The 18,074-nt window shown below is 50.2% G+C and overlaps 1 protein-coding gene across 1 annotated transcript in view; it reads right to left on the reverse strand.

The window, feature by feature from the left end:
* LOC122383578 (hemicentin-1-like) overlaps positions 1-18,074 on the reverse strand; it is a 31,866-nt gene that overhangs the window by 10,826 nt on the left and 2,966 nt on the right. Inside the window, exons 4-6 of the mRNA XM_043370128.1 lie at positions 17,531-17,731; positions 4,140-4,291; positions 2,956-3,100 (exon numbers count right to left, since the gene is read on the reverse strand). Coding sequence (XP_043226063.1) covers positions 2,956-3,100; positions 4,140-4,291; positions 17,531-17,731 — 498 coding nt within the window. The remainder of the gene's footprint in view (positions 1-2,955; positions 3,101-4,139; positions 4,292-17,530; positions 17,732-18,074) is intronic.

The following is an 18,074-nucleotide window of genomic DNA, read 5'->3' on the forward strand; positions in this document are numbered from 1 at the left end:
GAAGGAGGGAGAGGGAGGGAGGGAGAGAAGAGGAAAGAGGGAGAGGGGGAAGAAGAGAGGCATGCAGCGATAAACGACGGGACATCTTTCACTGTATTTACATACAGTGAAAGACTGCCATTGAGGAACGATACGGCAAAAGATGGATCAGTTGTTTTGTTCATATAAATTCACCATGCACCATTTTACAGCTTGCTAGTTCTTAGCCTTATTGGTGATTGGTTATTGGACTGTTTTCCAAAGCTTTTAATAAGTTTTTTATTCATTTTTATGAAAGCGATGTGACAACTCTGGCGCCAGTCCCTCTTATCCCTCTTCAACACCGTCGACAGAAAAGCGAACACCTGTTCTTCGTCTTTCTTGCAGGTCGTTCACACCTAATCTGACCGCGGTAAGCTGTGTATTTAGGGTAAGCTCCTGGTGTATAGGCTCTTGTGACGGTTCGTAGGTTTACGATTGGGTGGGGCCATTATCAAGGACTATATGTGGACGTTTATCACACTGACTACAATTTCATGAGACACTGAGCCAGTCTCATATTCTGGCGAGATTGAGCGTTCCCGTAACGCTAAGGTTGTCATGCCTTGCCAGACATAGTGGCTAAGTGGCTCTAGCAGCACATGAGTTGGAGAAACTGTCGATACGAAATGTCAACAAGCATACACGTGTGGACATTTATACCGACAACTGCTTATGTCTACATATAGTTTTAATAGTGTATCACAGTTATCAGGACAGCGTTCCACTGCACCCATGCGTATCAAACGCCGCGTATTTCTGCCTACATAGTGAGGTATATACCTTGATGTAAGTACCTATCCATAATCTCCGCTTGGCCAATAATAGCCGTTTTCACGACGGCCATCTGGTACACGTTTGGTGCACATCTGGTGCAGATTAGGTGCAGATTGGGTCAAATTAGGTTCAGTGTATCAGCTAGGGCTGCTCTAATTGCTTATATGCTTGCTTTATCATATTATCAGAGAGCAGTTAAAACACTGAAATAAATTCATAAAATGAAGATATTTGCTGTAAAAGAGATTAGGTGCAGATTTGGTCAAATTAGGTGCTTTCACCGGATAGCCCGTCGTGAAAACGGCTAATGTTTAGAAATTTCCCCTGTTGTTTGTGGTTGGTAATGCAGCGGGTGATATTCCCCCTACAAACCTATGCCACTTAAACATTTCGCTACGTCTCTCTTCTTCCTCAGACGACCACTGCCTCCAAATAATCGGCAGATCAAACAACGTTTATCTTAGGCTAACAGAGAAAAACGGCGCTGGGACAGGCTCTGACCTCTGGGGACAGTCACACAGACATTCAATGACGGCAATTGATGCACGCGCCATGGGACCGATGCGCTATTCCCGGCGTGTTCATGCTCCCAGCAACAGAAACGGACGGCAGACCAAATATGCCTTATCGAAATAGCAAGATTACATAAAGATGATCCTATAAAGGGGCTACAAACCAATGGTAAACTTCAGTTGCTGTCTGCTGGTAATTTGAGTGCAACACGAACGACAAGGTATCATTGTCGTGCCGTTACGAGCGAGCACGGGCCTTTGGTGTTAACGATGAAAGCCTCGTCTTCACAATCGTCCATCTGTTGATGCATTACAGATGGTTTGCTACTTCACGTGAGCAGACCAGCACACCCAAATCTCGTACTTCTCTTTTGAGCATTCGAGCAGATCCACACAAACATTTCAGTTTACCTGTTTCAATAGAGCAGTTTGGTTAATCTCCCTAGCAGGGTAATCTTTCACTTTCGCATGCTGACCTTTCCAGTTCAGAGTATTTTCAGACAGCCAAGGACAAGAGAACCACAAATCACTCTAGCTCAGACGAGAAAAATGGTCTCACTAATTTCAGTCCCAGACCGGAATAGTTAAATGAGCTGCGTCTTTGACCAGCTGACTGTACACCATGCTGACTGACCTGGCGCTCAAGCCGACCAGCTGACGCAAGCTTCACTATATTGGCTAGCTAGCGTCTCTGACAGAGTGAGCAGGGCCTTGATACAGAGCTCACCTTCGTGCTCAGCCAACTGGTGTGTGCCTCGACCGTCTATCTCGCGTCTCGCACCAGCCCACGCGTATCTGCGTCCATTTGACCTCTGTCTCGGGTCATACCTCGACCGTTTGTCGCCACTCGCCACCCTTTTCCAATTCCTACAGTCGCGAGGCAGCGCGCCGGCCTCACCGGATGTCATAAACAGGCAGCCGTCGACCGTTCCGTCGCAGCCGGGCGGCCGTACCGTCTGATCGAAACTGGACGCCGCCGATGGCATTCGACTATCAAAACCCACTCACGGCTGTGCCACCGGGTACGCTGTTCTCGGCCGGCGCCGTGCCTTCGAGATTGGGTTTGCTGGCCTACTTGCCTCTTTGTCATCGTCATTGTCAACATATTGAGGAGTCGTGCAGTACTGTGCCATATAAAGGCCTTACTTACAATGATCGGTCAATATTTAGGGGTCGTGCATAACCACGCCCCTCAAGGACTAACTCGTAATGACGAACAACATGGAGGAGTCTTACAAGTTGCAGTACCGTGCCCCAAAGGTGGGCAAAAAATTATTGCAGTGGACGTCAGTATTGAGGAGTCCGGCAGCATCATGCCCCAAAGGTCGCAGTCATAATGCACTCCCAATGCCAATTGTCCAGGAGTCGTGCAATACCATTCCTCAGGGCGGTACTCATAATGCACTGCCAATGTCCAGGAGTCACGCAGTGCAAGGGTGGCCAGGACGGTACTCATAATGCACTGCCAATGTCCAGGAGTCACGCAGTGCAAGGGTGGCCAGGACGGTACTCACAATGCACTGCCAGCGTCCAGGAGTCGCGCAGTGCCGGGGTGGCCAGGACGGTACTCACAATGCACTGCCAGTGTCCAGGAGTCGCGCAGTGCCCAGGGGTCGCGCAGTGCCGGGGTGGCCAGGACGGTACTCACAATGCACTGCCAGTGTCCAGGAGTCGCGCAGTGCCGGGGTGGCTAGGACCGGGTTGTCACATCGGCAGGAGAGCTGCTGGCCGTTGTGGGACGGAGACGGCGTCAGCTCCAGCGTCGACATGGTGATGTTGCCCTGGTGAATTGTCTGGGAACAGTAAATACTGACGCGTTAGGCTGAATGCTCCAGCTGAGCGCGAGTATTTCATATGATAGGCCTTAGCACGCTAGCCGCTGAGTATGTCAATATGTAATTTAATTTCCTATCCGCACAAATGCTGTCTATATTTTTAATCTCAGATATGCTGTTTGGTTGGCAAATATACCTAAGCACCAGCATTTGTTCTCTAGGAACCAAGTTCAATCAGATGAGATGTTAACAAAAGACCCAAACTATCGAGAGAGAGTGACATTCCACAGTGCACTTTCAGCGCGAGTTGGGCGCCGCTGGATGGCTCTTTCTGCAGTAAGATGTTCATCTAAGGCGGAACACCAGCACTCTGCCGTTAGGAGACACGTTGTCCCGAAACTTTTACAGGAATCTACGGCGCCGTCACCGTGTCAGAAGTTTGTGCACTTTGCCGTAACGGCGACAGAGCGACGTGGTATATTGCCCATAGTATGCAGTACAACGACCGATACGTTCTGATTTCCTGAGGTTTACAAGCTGCAATTATAACACAAAACGGTCTGGGACTGTTCGAAGAGGTTCGACAGCACTGAAGCAGCGGACTGCGGAGCCAGTATAAGAGCTATCTAATCTAGTCACTTTCAAGAACACCAATGGTAGGTGCTCTGTACAGAACAGCGCTATTTTGAACCTGACAGGCCTGCTGAACGACGGTTTCTTCGTATGGAAGCTGAGGCTAAGTATGACGTCAACAGGTCAATGCCTAAACCCAAATACCGATGAAAGGAAGAATATGAAATAAGGATCTTGTAATGAAGAAATTGCGCAAAAATGGCTTCATTTTCAGCATAAAAGGTAAGAATATGTAACATATCACTAAAATCTTTGGTTGCACAAATTCAGCTCGGTCATTTTTAATCCTTTCAGCCAGGCCATCACATACTTTATCGCCTCTCCTGCGGAAAATGGGGCACGGCAATGACAATAACCTTACGTAACCGGATGTGTTGGTCACCTTCATAGGGCGAATTACCATGGTAATAGAGCGGTAACTTACCGTGCCGGGGGCGGTGGCCATCCGTGAGCTGCCCAGGAACCAGGTGATGGCGGCCGGAGGCCGGGAGCCGACACACTGACACACGAGCGGGTAGCGACGACCGGCCGACAGCGGCTCGCCCTTGCCCAGGATGGACACGCTCAGCGGCGCGACTGGAAACACACAGATACGGGATAGTGCGGGAACAGTTTGGGCATATAGGTATGCAATGCAATCATACACACTCAGTGAAGATCAATTTCAAAGATCACCACCCATCACCAAAGATGCACTGCAGCATTGATCTCTAGATGCCCTGGGTAGAGCATTGTCAGAATTGCCCCGGTCACGGATGGTAGGGTAGACCGGGGCAAGTCGCCCCGCCGAGGTAAAACGCCTCACCGATGTTTCTCGGAACTGGCAAGGTTCTGGGGAAACATCCTCTCTTCTATAAAACGTGCACTATATGATCATTATATGAGCAGACTGGAAAGAAATTGTGATAACTCTTTAGGGAGATATAACCAAAAATTTGTTTTTGGAGTGATTTTTATGTTTTGTAGTCAGATTATGCATCATGACGTTCTTTTATGGTCCACATCAGGTTAACGACTTTTATGTATTTTGAACAACTATTGTCTAACGCTTATAATGCTGGGTTGGTCCGTTTTAAATTATGTCTTGCTGGAGTGCAAGCGTTGTTTTCTGACCGAACTACGTGATGGGGTAAAACGCCCCAGTAGGTCGCGGGGCAAAAAGCCCCATGAGGCGTTTTACCTCATGTGTTGTTCCGACTAACCACTTCCTCATGTTCGGTAGCTGGCGAACAGTAAGTTTCTATGCAATTTTATGTACTTTTCTCAGCAAATTAATGGCAAAGGAAGAATTTTGTTAACATTTGCATTGCAATAATTTATTATTTGGCCTTATGAGGCGGGTGAAAAACGTGTACATACAATAGTGTCATAGCTGAACACCTGACAGGATGGAAGGTGCTAACTTCACTTCCGTGCCTCCCAAGGTCTAACGGGCCTCTCATATAAGATTTAGTCAACTAGCATGTTTAATCTTTAATCTAGAGTATGGGGCTTCTTGCCCCAGGCCGTGGGGCGTTTTGCCCTGGGGTTGGGGCAAAATGCCCCATTTGCAGTTGCTTCACAAATCACTTCCTAGCTGGGAGTCCGATCATAAGTGAATGAATTTGAGGGGTGGAATTTAAAGTAAAATGTCCAAAGAACGCATTGAGCACAAATTTGGCCTTCCAGGTGATGTAAGACAAAAGTTATGTCGCAAAATAAATTATCTGGGGCGTCTTGCCCCAGGCTACCCTAATGTAATTACAGTTGCTGTTGTTACAGTCAACACTCGTCCCATCGAGCTGGCCGGGAAGGATGCTGCCGTCGTCTGTTGTCTGAAGGCTGACGGCTGGCGAGACAGTGGGCACTATTCGAACAGCCGTACTTCAGTAACTGAAGCACCGCCCTTCAGGCCCTTGTTCAGGCTGGCTGGTCTCTGGGGTCATTGTTCAATCCGCTTGCGTACTTTCCTAATCTGAAGGTAGCATTTGAAGTCGCTGTCCTCTTACATAAAGTCCTAGCTACAGGTAGTCCTGTAGCTGTCGTAGACTATATATTCCGTGGTAATAGTGACGCTTCTAACGACCTCAGTCCGCTCACGTATTGTCCTAGCCCCCTTTCAAGAATGACATCAAAGGGTAGACATGACTGTGGTGATATAATGGTGATATTTACGTGCGAATGAGGTTGCAATTGGCAGAAATGTGTTTGGATAAAAAGTTTAAAATGTTTAGCAATGAGAAAAGACAATAAAGACAGCATAAATTGCGGACAATAAACCGATAGCGCAATTGCGCAACTTCTCCAAGCGACATCTACGCGGCAAGGAAGCTTATAGTCCTACTTCACCAGTGAACCAATGCCCTCGTGTATGGGCACTGGGCAGTGGGGTAAAGGAAATGACCCGGAAGATGTTTTTAGTCAAGAAGTACCGCCATGGTGTTTGTAGTTTTCAATTTGCAGAATATCTGAATCTTTGTGAGAGGGGAACAGCGCCTAGGCGCTGACGTTCTTTCGCGCGAAACATCCGGTTGGGTATTTGATCACTTACTCTGAGAGCTAGTAGCTGGCAGGGAGCCAGGACGGCAGTGCCCCTGGGGACGGCTCTCAGTTGAACCTAAGAAACAACCCCATCGTATGCGACTTTTTTCACTAACTTCTGATGAAACCGGGCTGGTGACACCCATGTGGACCGAAATACCAGCCATTTCATCGAATTACTTCAGCGTCTCTGGCAACAGACTGTTGCCAGACGGCGGAGTTATTGACGTGCTTTTGGACATTAAGGTAATGACGAGGATGATGCTGGTCTGGTGGTGACCGTCCTATTTTTATAGCACAGCTTTCTTGCTATTGGGAATGGCCTATGTGCCTACATATGTATGCCTGACGAGAGTGCAATCACGAGTGTCGGCTAGTCTTCGCTTGTCCGCGGCAAGTGCATAAGACCAAAGAGCACTAGCAGTTCGTTAAGTTATGCATTTGAAATCCTTATGAAGGGTCCACTGTGTATGGGCGTATGTGATTTATCTTATCGCACTTCATGTGTATGATATTTACCGCATACTTGTGCATATTTGTATATTTTTGGGATAGTATATGTATCAAGCTTGTCCCGGAGGCCTGTCCCTAGTTAATATGTGAAGTCTACACGTAAATTAGGGGCTGGACTATCCTGACCCCGCAACATTCACCGATGGAAGTTAGGTCGAACGTAGCCCCGGCTTACAAATAAAGCACCGGCTACAAAACACAGAGAATTGAAACAGATAAAGCAGTTTGCAAGTTACCGTTTACACCAGATATTTTTCAATGTATCCGTATCAGCTAATATCCCTAAACCCTGGCCACTGTTTTCCAACATCGACGTGCAGCGTAAATCAAGATGTATGGTTCAACAAGTCCGGCAATATCCTGACGCCATTGTGACCCTACGAACGTGCTGCCAAACATGTTTGTCCGGTCAGCTGGATGCCTCCAAAGGCTGTGACGTCATCACGGAGGGATGGGAGGGGGGCTGGAGCAGTGCCTGACCAATAGAGCCACCGTTAGTTGACGTCAAAGTAGCGAAACGGCAAACAAGGAGTCACGACGAGGGCTGGTGAGATACTGGGAGCAGGAGATGGGTTACTGAGGGACAGAGGGAGAGAGATAAGAGAGAGAGAGAGAGAGAGAGAGAGAGAGAGAGAGAGAGAGAGAGAGAGAGAGAGAGAGAGAGAGAGAGAGAGAGAGAGGAGAGAGAGCGTGCTAAAGAGCTGCAGACGAGGGTAGAATGATAGCGACAGGAGAATGAAGCAATCGAAGACAGGGCGGTCAGAGCAGGGAGAGTTGATAGAGGAGAGAGGGCTGGAGCGAGGCGAGAGTCGACTGAGCGCAAAACGATGGACCTGGCGATGACTCAGACGGCGCGGCGAAGAAGGACGGTGGGACAGAGGACATGGGACGACAATGATGCAGAGTGTGAACCAGGATAGAGCGCGCGTGGATGATGAGAGAGTAAGGAATAACCCGCGCCCTGCTGGGGGTCCTGGATTTCCACGCCCTGCTGGGGGGGGGGTGTTTGAACACCCCCCCCCCTTGTACCTCGGCTCCTGGGCCACGTAGCGATACGCGGAAGGCGGCGTTCGAAAGAGCGTAAAAAATAATGACGAAATCACTTTGGTCAATTTTTTGGTCAGGTCAAAGGTCAGGTCACCAGGGGTCATTGAAGGCAAAATTTCGCCGATTTCCAGGTCAAATGTCGAAAATTTCCAAGAAGCCAACGCATAACTCGGGAACCAACAGAGCTACAGCGCCGCGGAAAAGCGCATTCGATAGCCCTATTAACGCCCTTTCTGAGTAATTCTCTCAGATTTGACCTAACGTCAACGGTTTTGCCTGCAGGGGGCAAAAACTGCAAAAATAGCCGATTTTTTCGAAAACAGTTTTTTCTGCAATAACTTTTGACCCAAGCATTGTACGAGCTTACGTTTACCGGCATCGTGTTCCTCTCGTCAAGACGCATCGAATGAACTATAACTTGACCTTGAAAGGTCAACTTGAAAATTTGACCTCAGGTCAAGGTCATGACCTGACCGGAAAGGGTCATGTTGCATATCAGTCGATCCGTATCGTCGAGCTGAACACATCTAAGGCGTTTTCATCGCTCTAGCATGCCTCTATCAAAAGTTATTTGCGAAAAACTGTTAGATACCATTCGTGACCTAAGATGACCTCAGGGCATAAACAAGGGTCACGGACACCATTTTCAAGTTCAGTGTGTCTAAACCACTTGTAATTCGGTGTTTGGGAGTGTTTATAACGTCTTTCATCCAAAAGAGGCGCATTTCAATTTTCTCCCATTGACTTATAATGGGGAGGTCGCAAAATTGACCTGACCTTAGGTCATCGATATCAAAATTCTGAGATATACATTTTGTACATGCTATTGCTCTTAGCAATCGCTGAAAGTTTCAAAGCGATCGGTCACTCGGTGTAGCTATGACAGACATTGAAAGTTTTTATGAGGTGAGGTCACTTCAAGTGACCTGGTGACCTGACCTTGAATGACCTTGGTCTGAAATTTTCACAACATGTGTAGAATTGATGTATGATAAGGTGTACCAAAAACGGCGGCGCTCCGCGCCGCCGTTTTTGAGATATTCGCGAAAAACCACAGGGGGGGGGGTGTTCAAACACCTCCCCCCAGCAGGGCGCGGGATAAAGATAGAACACGAATAGAGGAGGAGAGAGTGCTTGAGAACGATAGCAGAGCGCAGGCGGGCCAGAGCAGAGGACAGAGGAGGACTCTGAGACGGAGTGCAGGCGGGAGATGGCCCGCGGGGCAGAGTGTAGAGGATTCGATGCATAGTGCAGGCGGGGGGGGGGGGGGCTAGCAGAGAGCGGACGGTCGTGACTCGTTGCATAGCGCAGGGAACTCGAGGCAGAGCGCAGGCGGGCAGGACTCGGGGCAGAGCGCAGGCGTGGGGGGGGGGGGCTAGCAGAGCGCAGGGGACTCAGGGCAGAGCGCGGCGCGGTCCGCCGTGCGTGTGACGGGTCCCACGACTGGTCATTGTTCGGCGGCCCGTCTGTCGCGCCGACTGTCTGCGTGTGTCCGCACCCGTCCCGGCCAGAGATGGGCCAGCGAGAGCCGAGAGATGGGCCGACGAGAGCCGAGAGATGGGCTGGCGTGAGCCGAAACGCCCCCATCATAATGGGAGGTCCGTGTCACAGCCACCAAAGGAAATGTGGAAACGCCCGCTCGTCTTGAAAACGTAAATGAAACCAATGTACCGACGAAATATCTCACGGGATGCCATAACGTTGCAAATGAGACATCTTTCCACCTGATGGTTGAAATGAATAAAATACCGGTAGTGCCGTGATTTATTTTGTTAGCCCTCGCCGGCCGAGGGGGGGGGGGGCGGACGGGTGCCGCCTCCGCCCAAAGTTTTTTTCCGCGAAAGCTCCAAACACGCTGACGAGAAAGAGCTGAAACTTGGCATAAGTGACCTTTGATTCAAGTCAGATCTTTTGACACCAACGGCATTTTCAAGTCGGGTTAGGCCACTGACCTATGACGTCATAAGTGAACCTCTGCACGGTCTTCAGACGTCGCAACTTCGCAACGCCCTCACTGCCAGAGAAGCCTTTACAGGGAGATGAACCTTGCAGGACCTAGTATCCATTAGAAGTCTCATAACTTGTATATCTCAGATTTTTCCATAATGTCATATTAAGTCAGGTTATTTTTGTGACCTCACCATTACCTGTAAGTCAATGGGGAAAAATGAAAATTGCTCTTTTTGGCGCCGAGAACGATCTCAAAATATCTCATCCACACGGAACCGTGATTTTATACAACCTTGCAAGTTTTGATGCTTCAATTTTGCATTGTTGACCTTGTGTGACGTCATTTATGACGTGGTTTCAAGTGTAAAAGTGTAAAAGTGTATGTGTGGACTGTAAAAGACACTCCCATCCTTGCAACTAGCCCACCATGCTGTATGTATACTAATACGTAAAACATTTTTCCGCTTCCCCTTCGAGCTGCCAGCAAACATAGAGACAATTAGCTATGCTATGCGTAACCAATCTCAGCGCAAACCTCACAACCAAGTCCCTCCAGGAAAACACTGTAGCTGTACAAAAAGGGGCTATTGGTATATTCAGCCCAAATGAACACGACACAAACATACTAGCAAGTATACAAGTCTCAACCGAGACTGCCCTGCCAACGGGCCGCCACCCCTCCCCCCGCACGGCGCAATGGTGTCCCCACCCAAACTAGAAACCCTGTCGTGTGTGTCCTCCCCCGGAAAAAGTCCTGACTAGAAAAAAACCGGGGGACCTAGCTGGGGAAAAACCACATTTTGTGGAAAAAACCCATCTTTATTTAAGAGTGTGGTGCGTGTAAAAAAAGCCCCAAAAATGGTGGTGGGTGGGTGGGAAACGCAAAAACATTTCAGAGCGAGAACACTGCTGACTTGCGTCAGACCGGGCGGCTTAGAACAGAGTGACCGCGCAAATGCACTCAACCCCCGCGCCGTCACCGTCACGTGACACAAGTCGCTCCACCAATCAGATGAGGCCGCCGCCTTAGCGGCCTTGCCGCCCGAGGGCGCAGGCGGCCGCCCGCCTGCCGCCGAACGCTGCTCGCAGAGGCCGGCCCGGCTCCGGGGCCGCCCCAAAGAAGACGCTCGTTGTGTCGCGGAAAAACCGGTTATATCTTGTCATATATAACCGGGCGTATTTTCCGCTTCCCCTTCGAGCTGCCAGCAAACATAGAGACAATTAGCTATGCTATGCGTAACCAATCTCAGCGCAAACCTCACAACCAAGTCCCTCCAGGAAAACACTGTAGCTGTACAAAAAGGGGCTATTGGTATATTCAGCCCAAATGAACACGACACAAACATACTAGCAAGTATACAAGTCTCAACCGAGACTGCCCTGCCAACGGGCCGCCACCCCTCCCCCCGCACGGCGCAATGGTGTCCCCACCCATTCAATACATCCACCCAGACACCAATGCGCCATAATAAAACACCCACTTCCCGAGACCAGCAGACCTGGCGGCAGGCCGACACCCATAAAGAAGAAGAAGACCAGCACACCGAATGGGGGATACAAATTAACACAAAAGACCTACAGTCGCCGCCAGTGTCGAGACCAGTGGCGGAACCCACCCAAATACGTGCTTGGTTGAAGGAAGGTAATTATTTCCTCAACCTGGCCCGAAGCTTACCAGAAACGCCACGATCCCTTAAACCTGCCAACATGAATGTGAGCGATACAGCGGTCACCAATGAAGAGCAATATCATGGCATTTATACCGAAGCTCTCACAGGACTAACAACCAGTAGCATTAGCCACTACTGCGATGATAGCCTCCACCAAGTAAAGGCCCTCGATATACCCGCCGAAAAAAAAAACAACCATCCATGAGTTCTGAGACATCTGACAACAGAAGCTGTATTTTCCTTTACCTTGAACCCTATGCACATGCCTAACAGCGCGACCATTAATTTTCCCATAACTTTGGAAGGGGTTAGAACAGCATCAACGAAGGTCGTTGACAGCCGCCCAGCAAAAAAGGGGTGGGCTCTCAGCCCGCTCCAGGAATCAGGCTGTTGTAGGCGGGGACGCCCGCGGGCAGACTAGCGAGCTGCCCAGAGGCCGTGTAGAAGGGACCCCCCCGGGCAGACTAGCGGGCTGCCCCGAGGCCGTTGTAGAAGGGGACACCCCTCCCGGACAGACTAGCGAGCTGCCCCGGGGTCGTTGTAGAAGGGGACACCCTGGGGCAGACTAGCGAGCTGCCCCGAGGCCGTTGCAGGAGAGGACACCCCCGGGCAGACTAGCGAGCTGCCTCGGGGTCGTTGTAGAAGGGGATACCCCCGGGCAGACTAGCGAGCTGCCCCGGGGTCGTTGTAGAAGGGGACACCCCCCCCCCCCCGGGGCAGACTAGCGAGCTGCCTCGGGGTCGTTCTAGAAGGGGATACCCCCGGGCAGACTAGCGAGCTGCCCCGGGGTCGTTGTAGAAGGGGACACCCCCCCCCCCCCCGGGCAGACTAGCGAGCTGCCCCGGGGTCGTTGTAGAAGGGGACACCCCCCGGGCAGACTAGCGAGCTGCCCCGGGGTCGTTGTAGAAGGGGACACCCCCGGGCAGACTAGCGAGCTGCCCCGGGGTCGTTGTAGAAGGAGACACCCCCCGGGTAGACTAGCGAGCTTCACCCAGGACTTGCAGAATTGGGCATCCCAAGATTCTCCGAACGTCTAGGGCAATTACCCGACCTGAATACCAAAATACCCGCTTTTGAAATCTGATAGTATCCGCATCACCCGCCACGGGCAACAAGCTTGCCTTTCCGCGAAGCTCCGGATTGATCAGGGACCAAATGACCGGCATACAGACAGCCCCTACGCTGTAAACAGGCCAATATGGGTATAAAGGTTGCCGTTGCTTCCTAGCTCGACACGTTTAGGAGGTGCTTACTGCCTCAAAACGCCGAGCTGGCTCAATGTCACCCATAGAAGGTACAGTAACTCACTCACCAACCACCATAGGCAGGTCCTGAGTGACGTCAACTCTGATGCTGGCAAGGGGTACCAGTGCCCCAAACTTTGTTGATTTAGGTGGGAAACGACATCCAAATGAAAATCATTTTTCACTCGCCTCCATTTTTTAATAGCCCATTTTCCACTCCCAACTTTACCAACAAAAAGCATTTGCATGGATCGATAGCCATTTTACTTCCCACATACCAGCCTTGTATTAAATTTTGCTGTACATTCTTTTTCCACTCTTTAGGCCTTATCTGACCATCAATTTTCCACCCTTATCCCTTATTTGGTGAGTAATTTTCATAGACCCGGGAAACAGGTGGGCAGCGGGGGCGCTTGCCCCCCCCCCACCTGAGAGCCGAGGGGACGGCGCCCCCTCAACATTGAGGCAGCGAGAAAGGATTTTTCCTCCCTTTTCCGGACTTCCTCTTGTTTCCTTTATACACCTAAACATCAACACACGGCATTTTCCTTGCCATCTGAATGGTTTCTGCTGTTACAGTATCGATTTGACATCTGCCGTTGTCATCCCACTTTTGTTTGGGCCTGGCCTTGGCCATAAGTTTGGCAGGCCAGCTTTTATACTGGACCCTTTTGAGTCAACCTTGAGAAATACCTAACGTACAATGGTGGTAAAATCGTTGCTACAGGTATAACACAGGTTACCCACTCCGGGTGTAAGGGAGGGGTGTGGGGCAATGAGTGCACTTACGTGGCGTCCTTGGAAGGCCGGCATGGGATTAAAAGCTCAGCGACACTAAGGGCTTGTATGGTGTCTTCGGTTATCGTTAGCATCCTCAGAATCACCGGCGCAGGGCCCTCAGAGCCGCCGGTAAGGGGCCTTTAGAGGCACTGGTGTGGGAATGTCATGCAGGTGCCGGTGTGGGCGCTCAGAGGTGCCAGTATGATTCTCTCAGAGGCGCCGGTGAGGGTCCTACAGGCGTTGCTGTGGGCCCTCATAGACGCTGGTGTGGAGCTGTTACAGACGTGTGTGGGGCCTGAGCTGCTGACGCGAACCCTCTACAAGCCGGCGGGGGGCTCTCAGTGACCGGCAAGAGGCCCTTAGGCCAGCAGAAGAAGTTCTGTGGGGTCCTTAGAGACCGGCATGGTACTATCATACGCCGGTGGGGCCCTGAGAGTCACCGGACCGGTGTGGGGCCCTCAGAAGTCATCAGTGGGTGGCCTTTAGATGCGCCGGTGTAGGGTAGGGATTCGGGTCCTCGCTCTCAGAGTCGCCGATATAGGGCATTAATAGGCACTAGTGTAGGCACTCAGAGTTGGGGATGTGAAACCCACAGAGACACCGGTGTGGGCCCTCATAGGCGCCGACTAGGGCCCCCACCGTTGCCGTTATAGGGCCATCAGAAAAATAATTGTGGGACCATCACAGGCGGGAAATGCCCCTAGAACTGGGCCCTCATAGGCCGGTAAGAACTTTCAGAGGCTAGTAACGGGCCTTTGGAGACCACTGAGGGGCCCTTATAAAGGCCTAGGAGGCCCTCAGAATCCGGCGTGGGGCCCTTAAAGAGATCTTAGTGTGGCAAGTAGGGTCCATGAGGAGCTCTAACGAGCCCCATGGGGCCCTTCTATATGGCCATTGTTAACCCCCAGTGGTCAAATGGCGCCGCAGGGCCCCTCGGACCCGAGCGAGGCTCCCTTGAACCCAATGGGGAGGTGGGTTACGTGTCCCCTTAGACCCCTAGCTACGCCACCGTTTCATATGCATCATGTCAGGTATTTTATATGCTCACCCCCCCTCCCCCACCCCCCCCCCCCCACCTTGAAAATTGTTCCCGGCCCCCTAGGAATTTTCCTTTGACCACCCAAGCCAAAATACAATTTTGGGACACTGAGGGGAACTCCCAGTCCTATAACAACGATACTGACTTCCTTCATTTTAACTATTAATGATAGTACCTGACCTGTATTGTTCAATGTTCATTCGCTGTTTTGCAGGAGAAGGTCATCTCATATTTTATAGCGACAAGTATAGAAATAATTTGCTATGAAATAGACCGCTTTGAAAGATAGTTACAGACGATTTAACAACCCTCAGCAGCAGCAGCAAACCAAGGCTGAAACCACGTCTAACGTTAGAGTTGCTATAGATTCATTTTTTATCTTCGGGCTTCGCCTAACGATTTTATCACAATTTTATTACTATCATAGTATCTTACTTTCCACCAGCATTGCCCTCATGTCCCTATTGATGGAACCAAACCTCCCCTCAAAAATGCCGATATCGCCCATGCCCAAGCGTTCACAATCCACCCTATCGGGTCCCCTAGAACCTCCATTAACATATGTACCGGGCCCCGTACATGGAATAACGTACCTTTCAAAACCCCGGCCACCTTGGCCTATACCTGACGATGTCCCGTAAGACCTGCTAGGCAGCACCACTGGAGCAAGATGAGCTGGGCGGGGTCGGAACTCCCTCAGCTGACACAGGAGCTGTGAAGGAATCCTTCAGCGGCCAGAGAAGACTCTGGCAAAGCGGGCCGGCCCCGCCGAGTGTGCCGATCCGTCGCCGTTCAGAGTCGGATGCCAACCACCAAACCATGGAAGAAGAAGAAAAAAACAGATTGTGTCACAACCATTTTTAGCCGAAATCTCGTATCAAAAGGGGGTTATATATACCGGGGCCATTTATCTCACAATGCGTGTGATGACATATCGGAAGGATATGCATATTGCATACCAATATTACTATGATGATTGTCGCTTATGCATGCCTAGGCAATGCTCTATTGACCAACGACAAGAAAGGCGCCTCACTCTGGCAAAAAAAAAAACGATTTACAAACGCCACTACCATAAAAAAACGAAACACAGTTAACTCGTACCTCAATGCAGAGTGAGAGCCACACAATCATGGGCTACCCTAAAATTGCATCCTAGAAAATGGCATGTCTACCTACTGCAGCCTTTAAACATGGGTGTGAAAACTTCCTCTGGGTAATAGCCTGTAACTTACTATGCTATCGCTAATGCATCCCCAAACCATCTTACATAATTCCCCATCTAATCCATAATATCCTAGTCCACCGAGACTTATCACACCCAAACTGGGTTCCACTGTATCACCTCTGTACCTCTGTATCACCCACTAAACCTTTCATTCCAACCTATCAACACCAGATAACGATACCAACTTAGACCAATACCATCGCATTGGTTATCCTTAGCATGAACTCCATTTACCCTCTCAAGTGTCACCCGGTAGTTGGTACCCTTGTTATCAACAATCCCTAACCCACTAATGAAAACCCCGCTCGGACACGCTCAGACAGAGCCAACATCACCAGCAGCTCATTCTCCACGGGGTACGCCCACCTGGCACACCTTACGCCAGTAACCGTTCACCTGTATGGGAACCACAGTTCAACCAACACCAGGCACCACAAACGGCAATTCTACCAACTCTCTGCACAACCACCGGCCAACACCACGTGGCCACCAAACCCTACGCCGGCCAGGCCGTGCACTCTGAGCTGCTACACCGAGAAAGCATGAGCTGATTCCACTCACACGGAGTGTAGAATGGCAAAGTCCGGCGCTCCGTTCCAGGGAAGAAACAAAAAACAGTTACAGCTATGTTACACCTAGCAAATACCTACAGTCTACACCAAATCTCCCAAAATCTGAAAAACTCACCAAGCCTTTTTCTACCCGCAGTCCAAGTTTCGTTGTTTCATCTAACCTTCAAAGAACCTATAATACCGGGCGTTTGCCGACCCATTGCTCATCGACCCTCTTCTTACCGTGATAGCATAACATAAACACAAAAAACCAGACCTCATGCCGAAAATGAAAAAAAAAAATCAGACAGAAACAACAAACCAGTAAAAAATAAACATAAAAACCCCGAAAGGAAATAACATCCTCGTCAATCAATATAACATTGATATAAAACCGAACTCATACTCCCCTTGATGTCTTCCAGCTTCCACTGAACACGACCGCAGTAAAACGCAAAAACATTTCAGAGCGAGAACACTGCTGACTTGCGTCAGACCGGGCGGCTTAGAACAGAGTGACCGCGCAAATGCACTCAACCCCCGCGCCGTCACCGTCACGTGACACAAGTCGCTCCACCAATCAGATGAGGCCGCCGCCTTAGCGGCCTTGCCGCCCGAGGGCGCAGGCGGCCGCCCGCCTGCCGCCGAACGCTGCTCGCAGAGGCCGGCCCGGCTCCGGGGCCGCCCCAAAGAAGACGCTCGTTGTGTCGCGGAAAAACCGGTTATATCTTGTCATATATAACCGGGCGTATTTTGCGCGACACCAAAATTGTTGCTTCCTCCTCAATCTTTGCTTACGTGGTGCACAAAGAAATCAACCAAATCCGTCAAGCATGGTCATCCAGAAAATTGCAGAACAAGAAACTACTATTGAATTCACTTCAGCTGCTTGGGCTCAGATTGCATCTCTGTGTTGGTAAAACTACGAGCAAATACTTTCTCGCTTCATTTAATTTTCCATTTTGTTACACCGCTGACATGCTTCACTGCATCTGTTCTGACGGCTCGAAAAATGCTCATTTTGCACCGTACCGACTCAGTATAGCTACCTATGCATAATCATGCAGGAACGATTGAGTGTTCACTGTTCTTATACCTCGGCTAAGCTCAAAATCTTGCGCTCTATACCCACACTCTAGTCACAGTTCATGTAGCTATGTGCTCACCTCTATATTCACACCTCACAGCCCAAATATGTGATCTAATGTACTCATAACTCATGTCGATCATAACGTTTTCCTCAAATTTCATGTCGATCATGTTTCCTACTCACAGTTCATGTCGATCATGACGGAGCTGGTGGCCGGCGCCGTCAGGTTGGTGTTGGACGCCAGACAGGTGACCATCCGGTGGAGGTCCGATCTGTCCAGCGCCTCCACGCTGTACTGGCTGACCGTGTACTCGCCCTGAGGCTGGTACGGTACCGGTAGCACCGCGCCACCGGACCTCCAGGTCACCGCCGGACGCGGCGAGCCTGCGGGAGGGACCAGAACCATCACTGGAGATCCGGGGACAAGAGTTATCAATGAGCCTGTGGGTCTTTACTAGATGCACACGAAAATGGAAGAATGGCATGATAATTGAGAGGTCACTGTAGGTAATTCCAGGTCAACCGGGGACCAGATTTCCTGGACTTTCAGGTCCAGGAATAACCGAACATCGAACCGAAAACTATCACAGACGCTGTTGCACTGCTGTGGAAAGAATCCATACTGCTGGAGTATCTGACATGGTGGGAGGGGGGAGGGGGACAATAAGGTCGCCATTCACCTTCCACCTTCCAGGTGACCCAAGTGGGCTACTTTTCTTTTGCACTG

The sequence above is a fragment of the Amphibalanus amphitrite genome, unplaced genomic scaffold (assembly GCF_019059575.1).
Source record: "Amphibalanus amphitrite isolate SeventyFive unplaced genomic scaffold, NRLGWU_Aamphi_draft 000168F_arrow, whole genome shotgun sequence".
In the NCBI taxonomy this organism is placed as follows: Eukaryota; Metazoa; Arthropoda; class Thecostraca; order Balanomorpha; family Balanidae; genus Amphibalanus; species Amphibalanus amphitrite.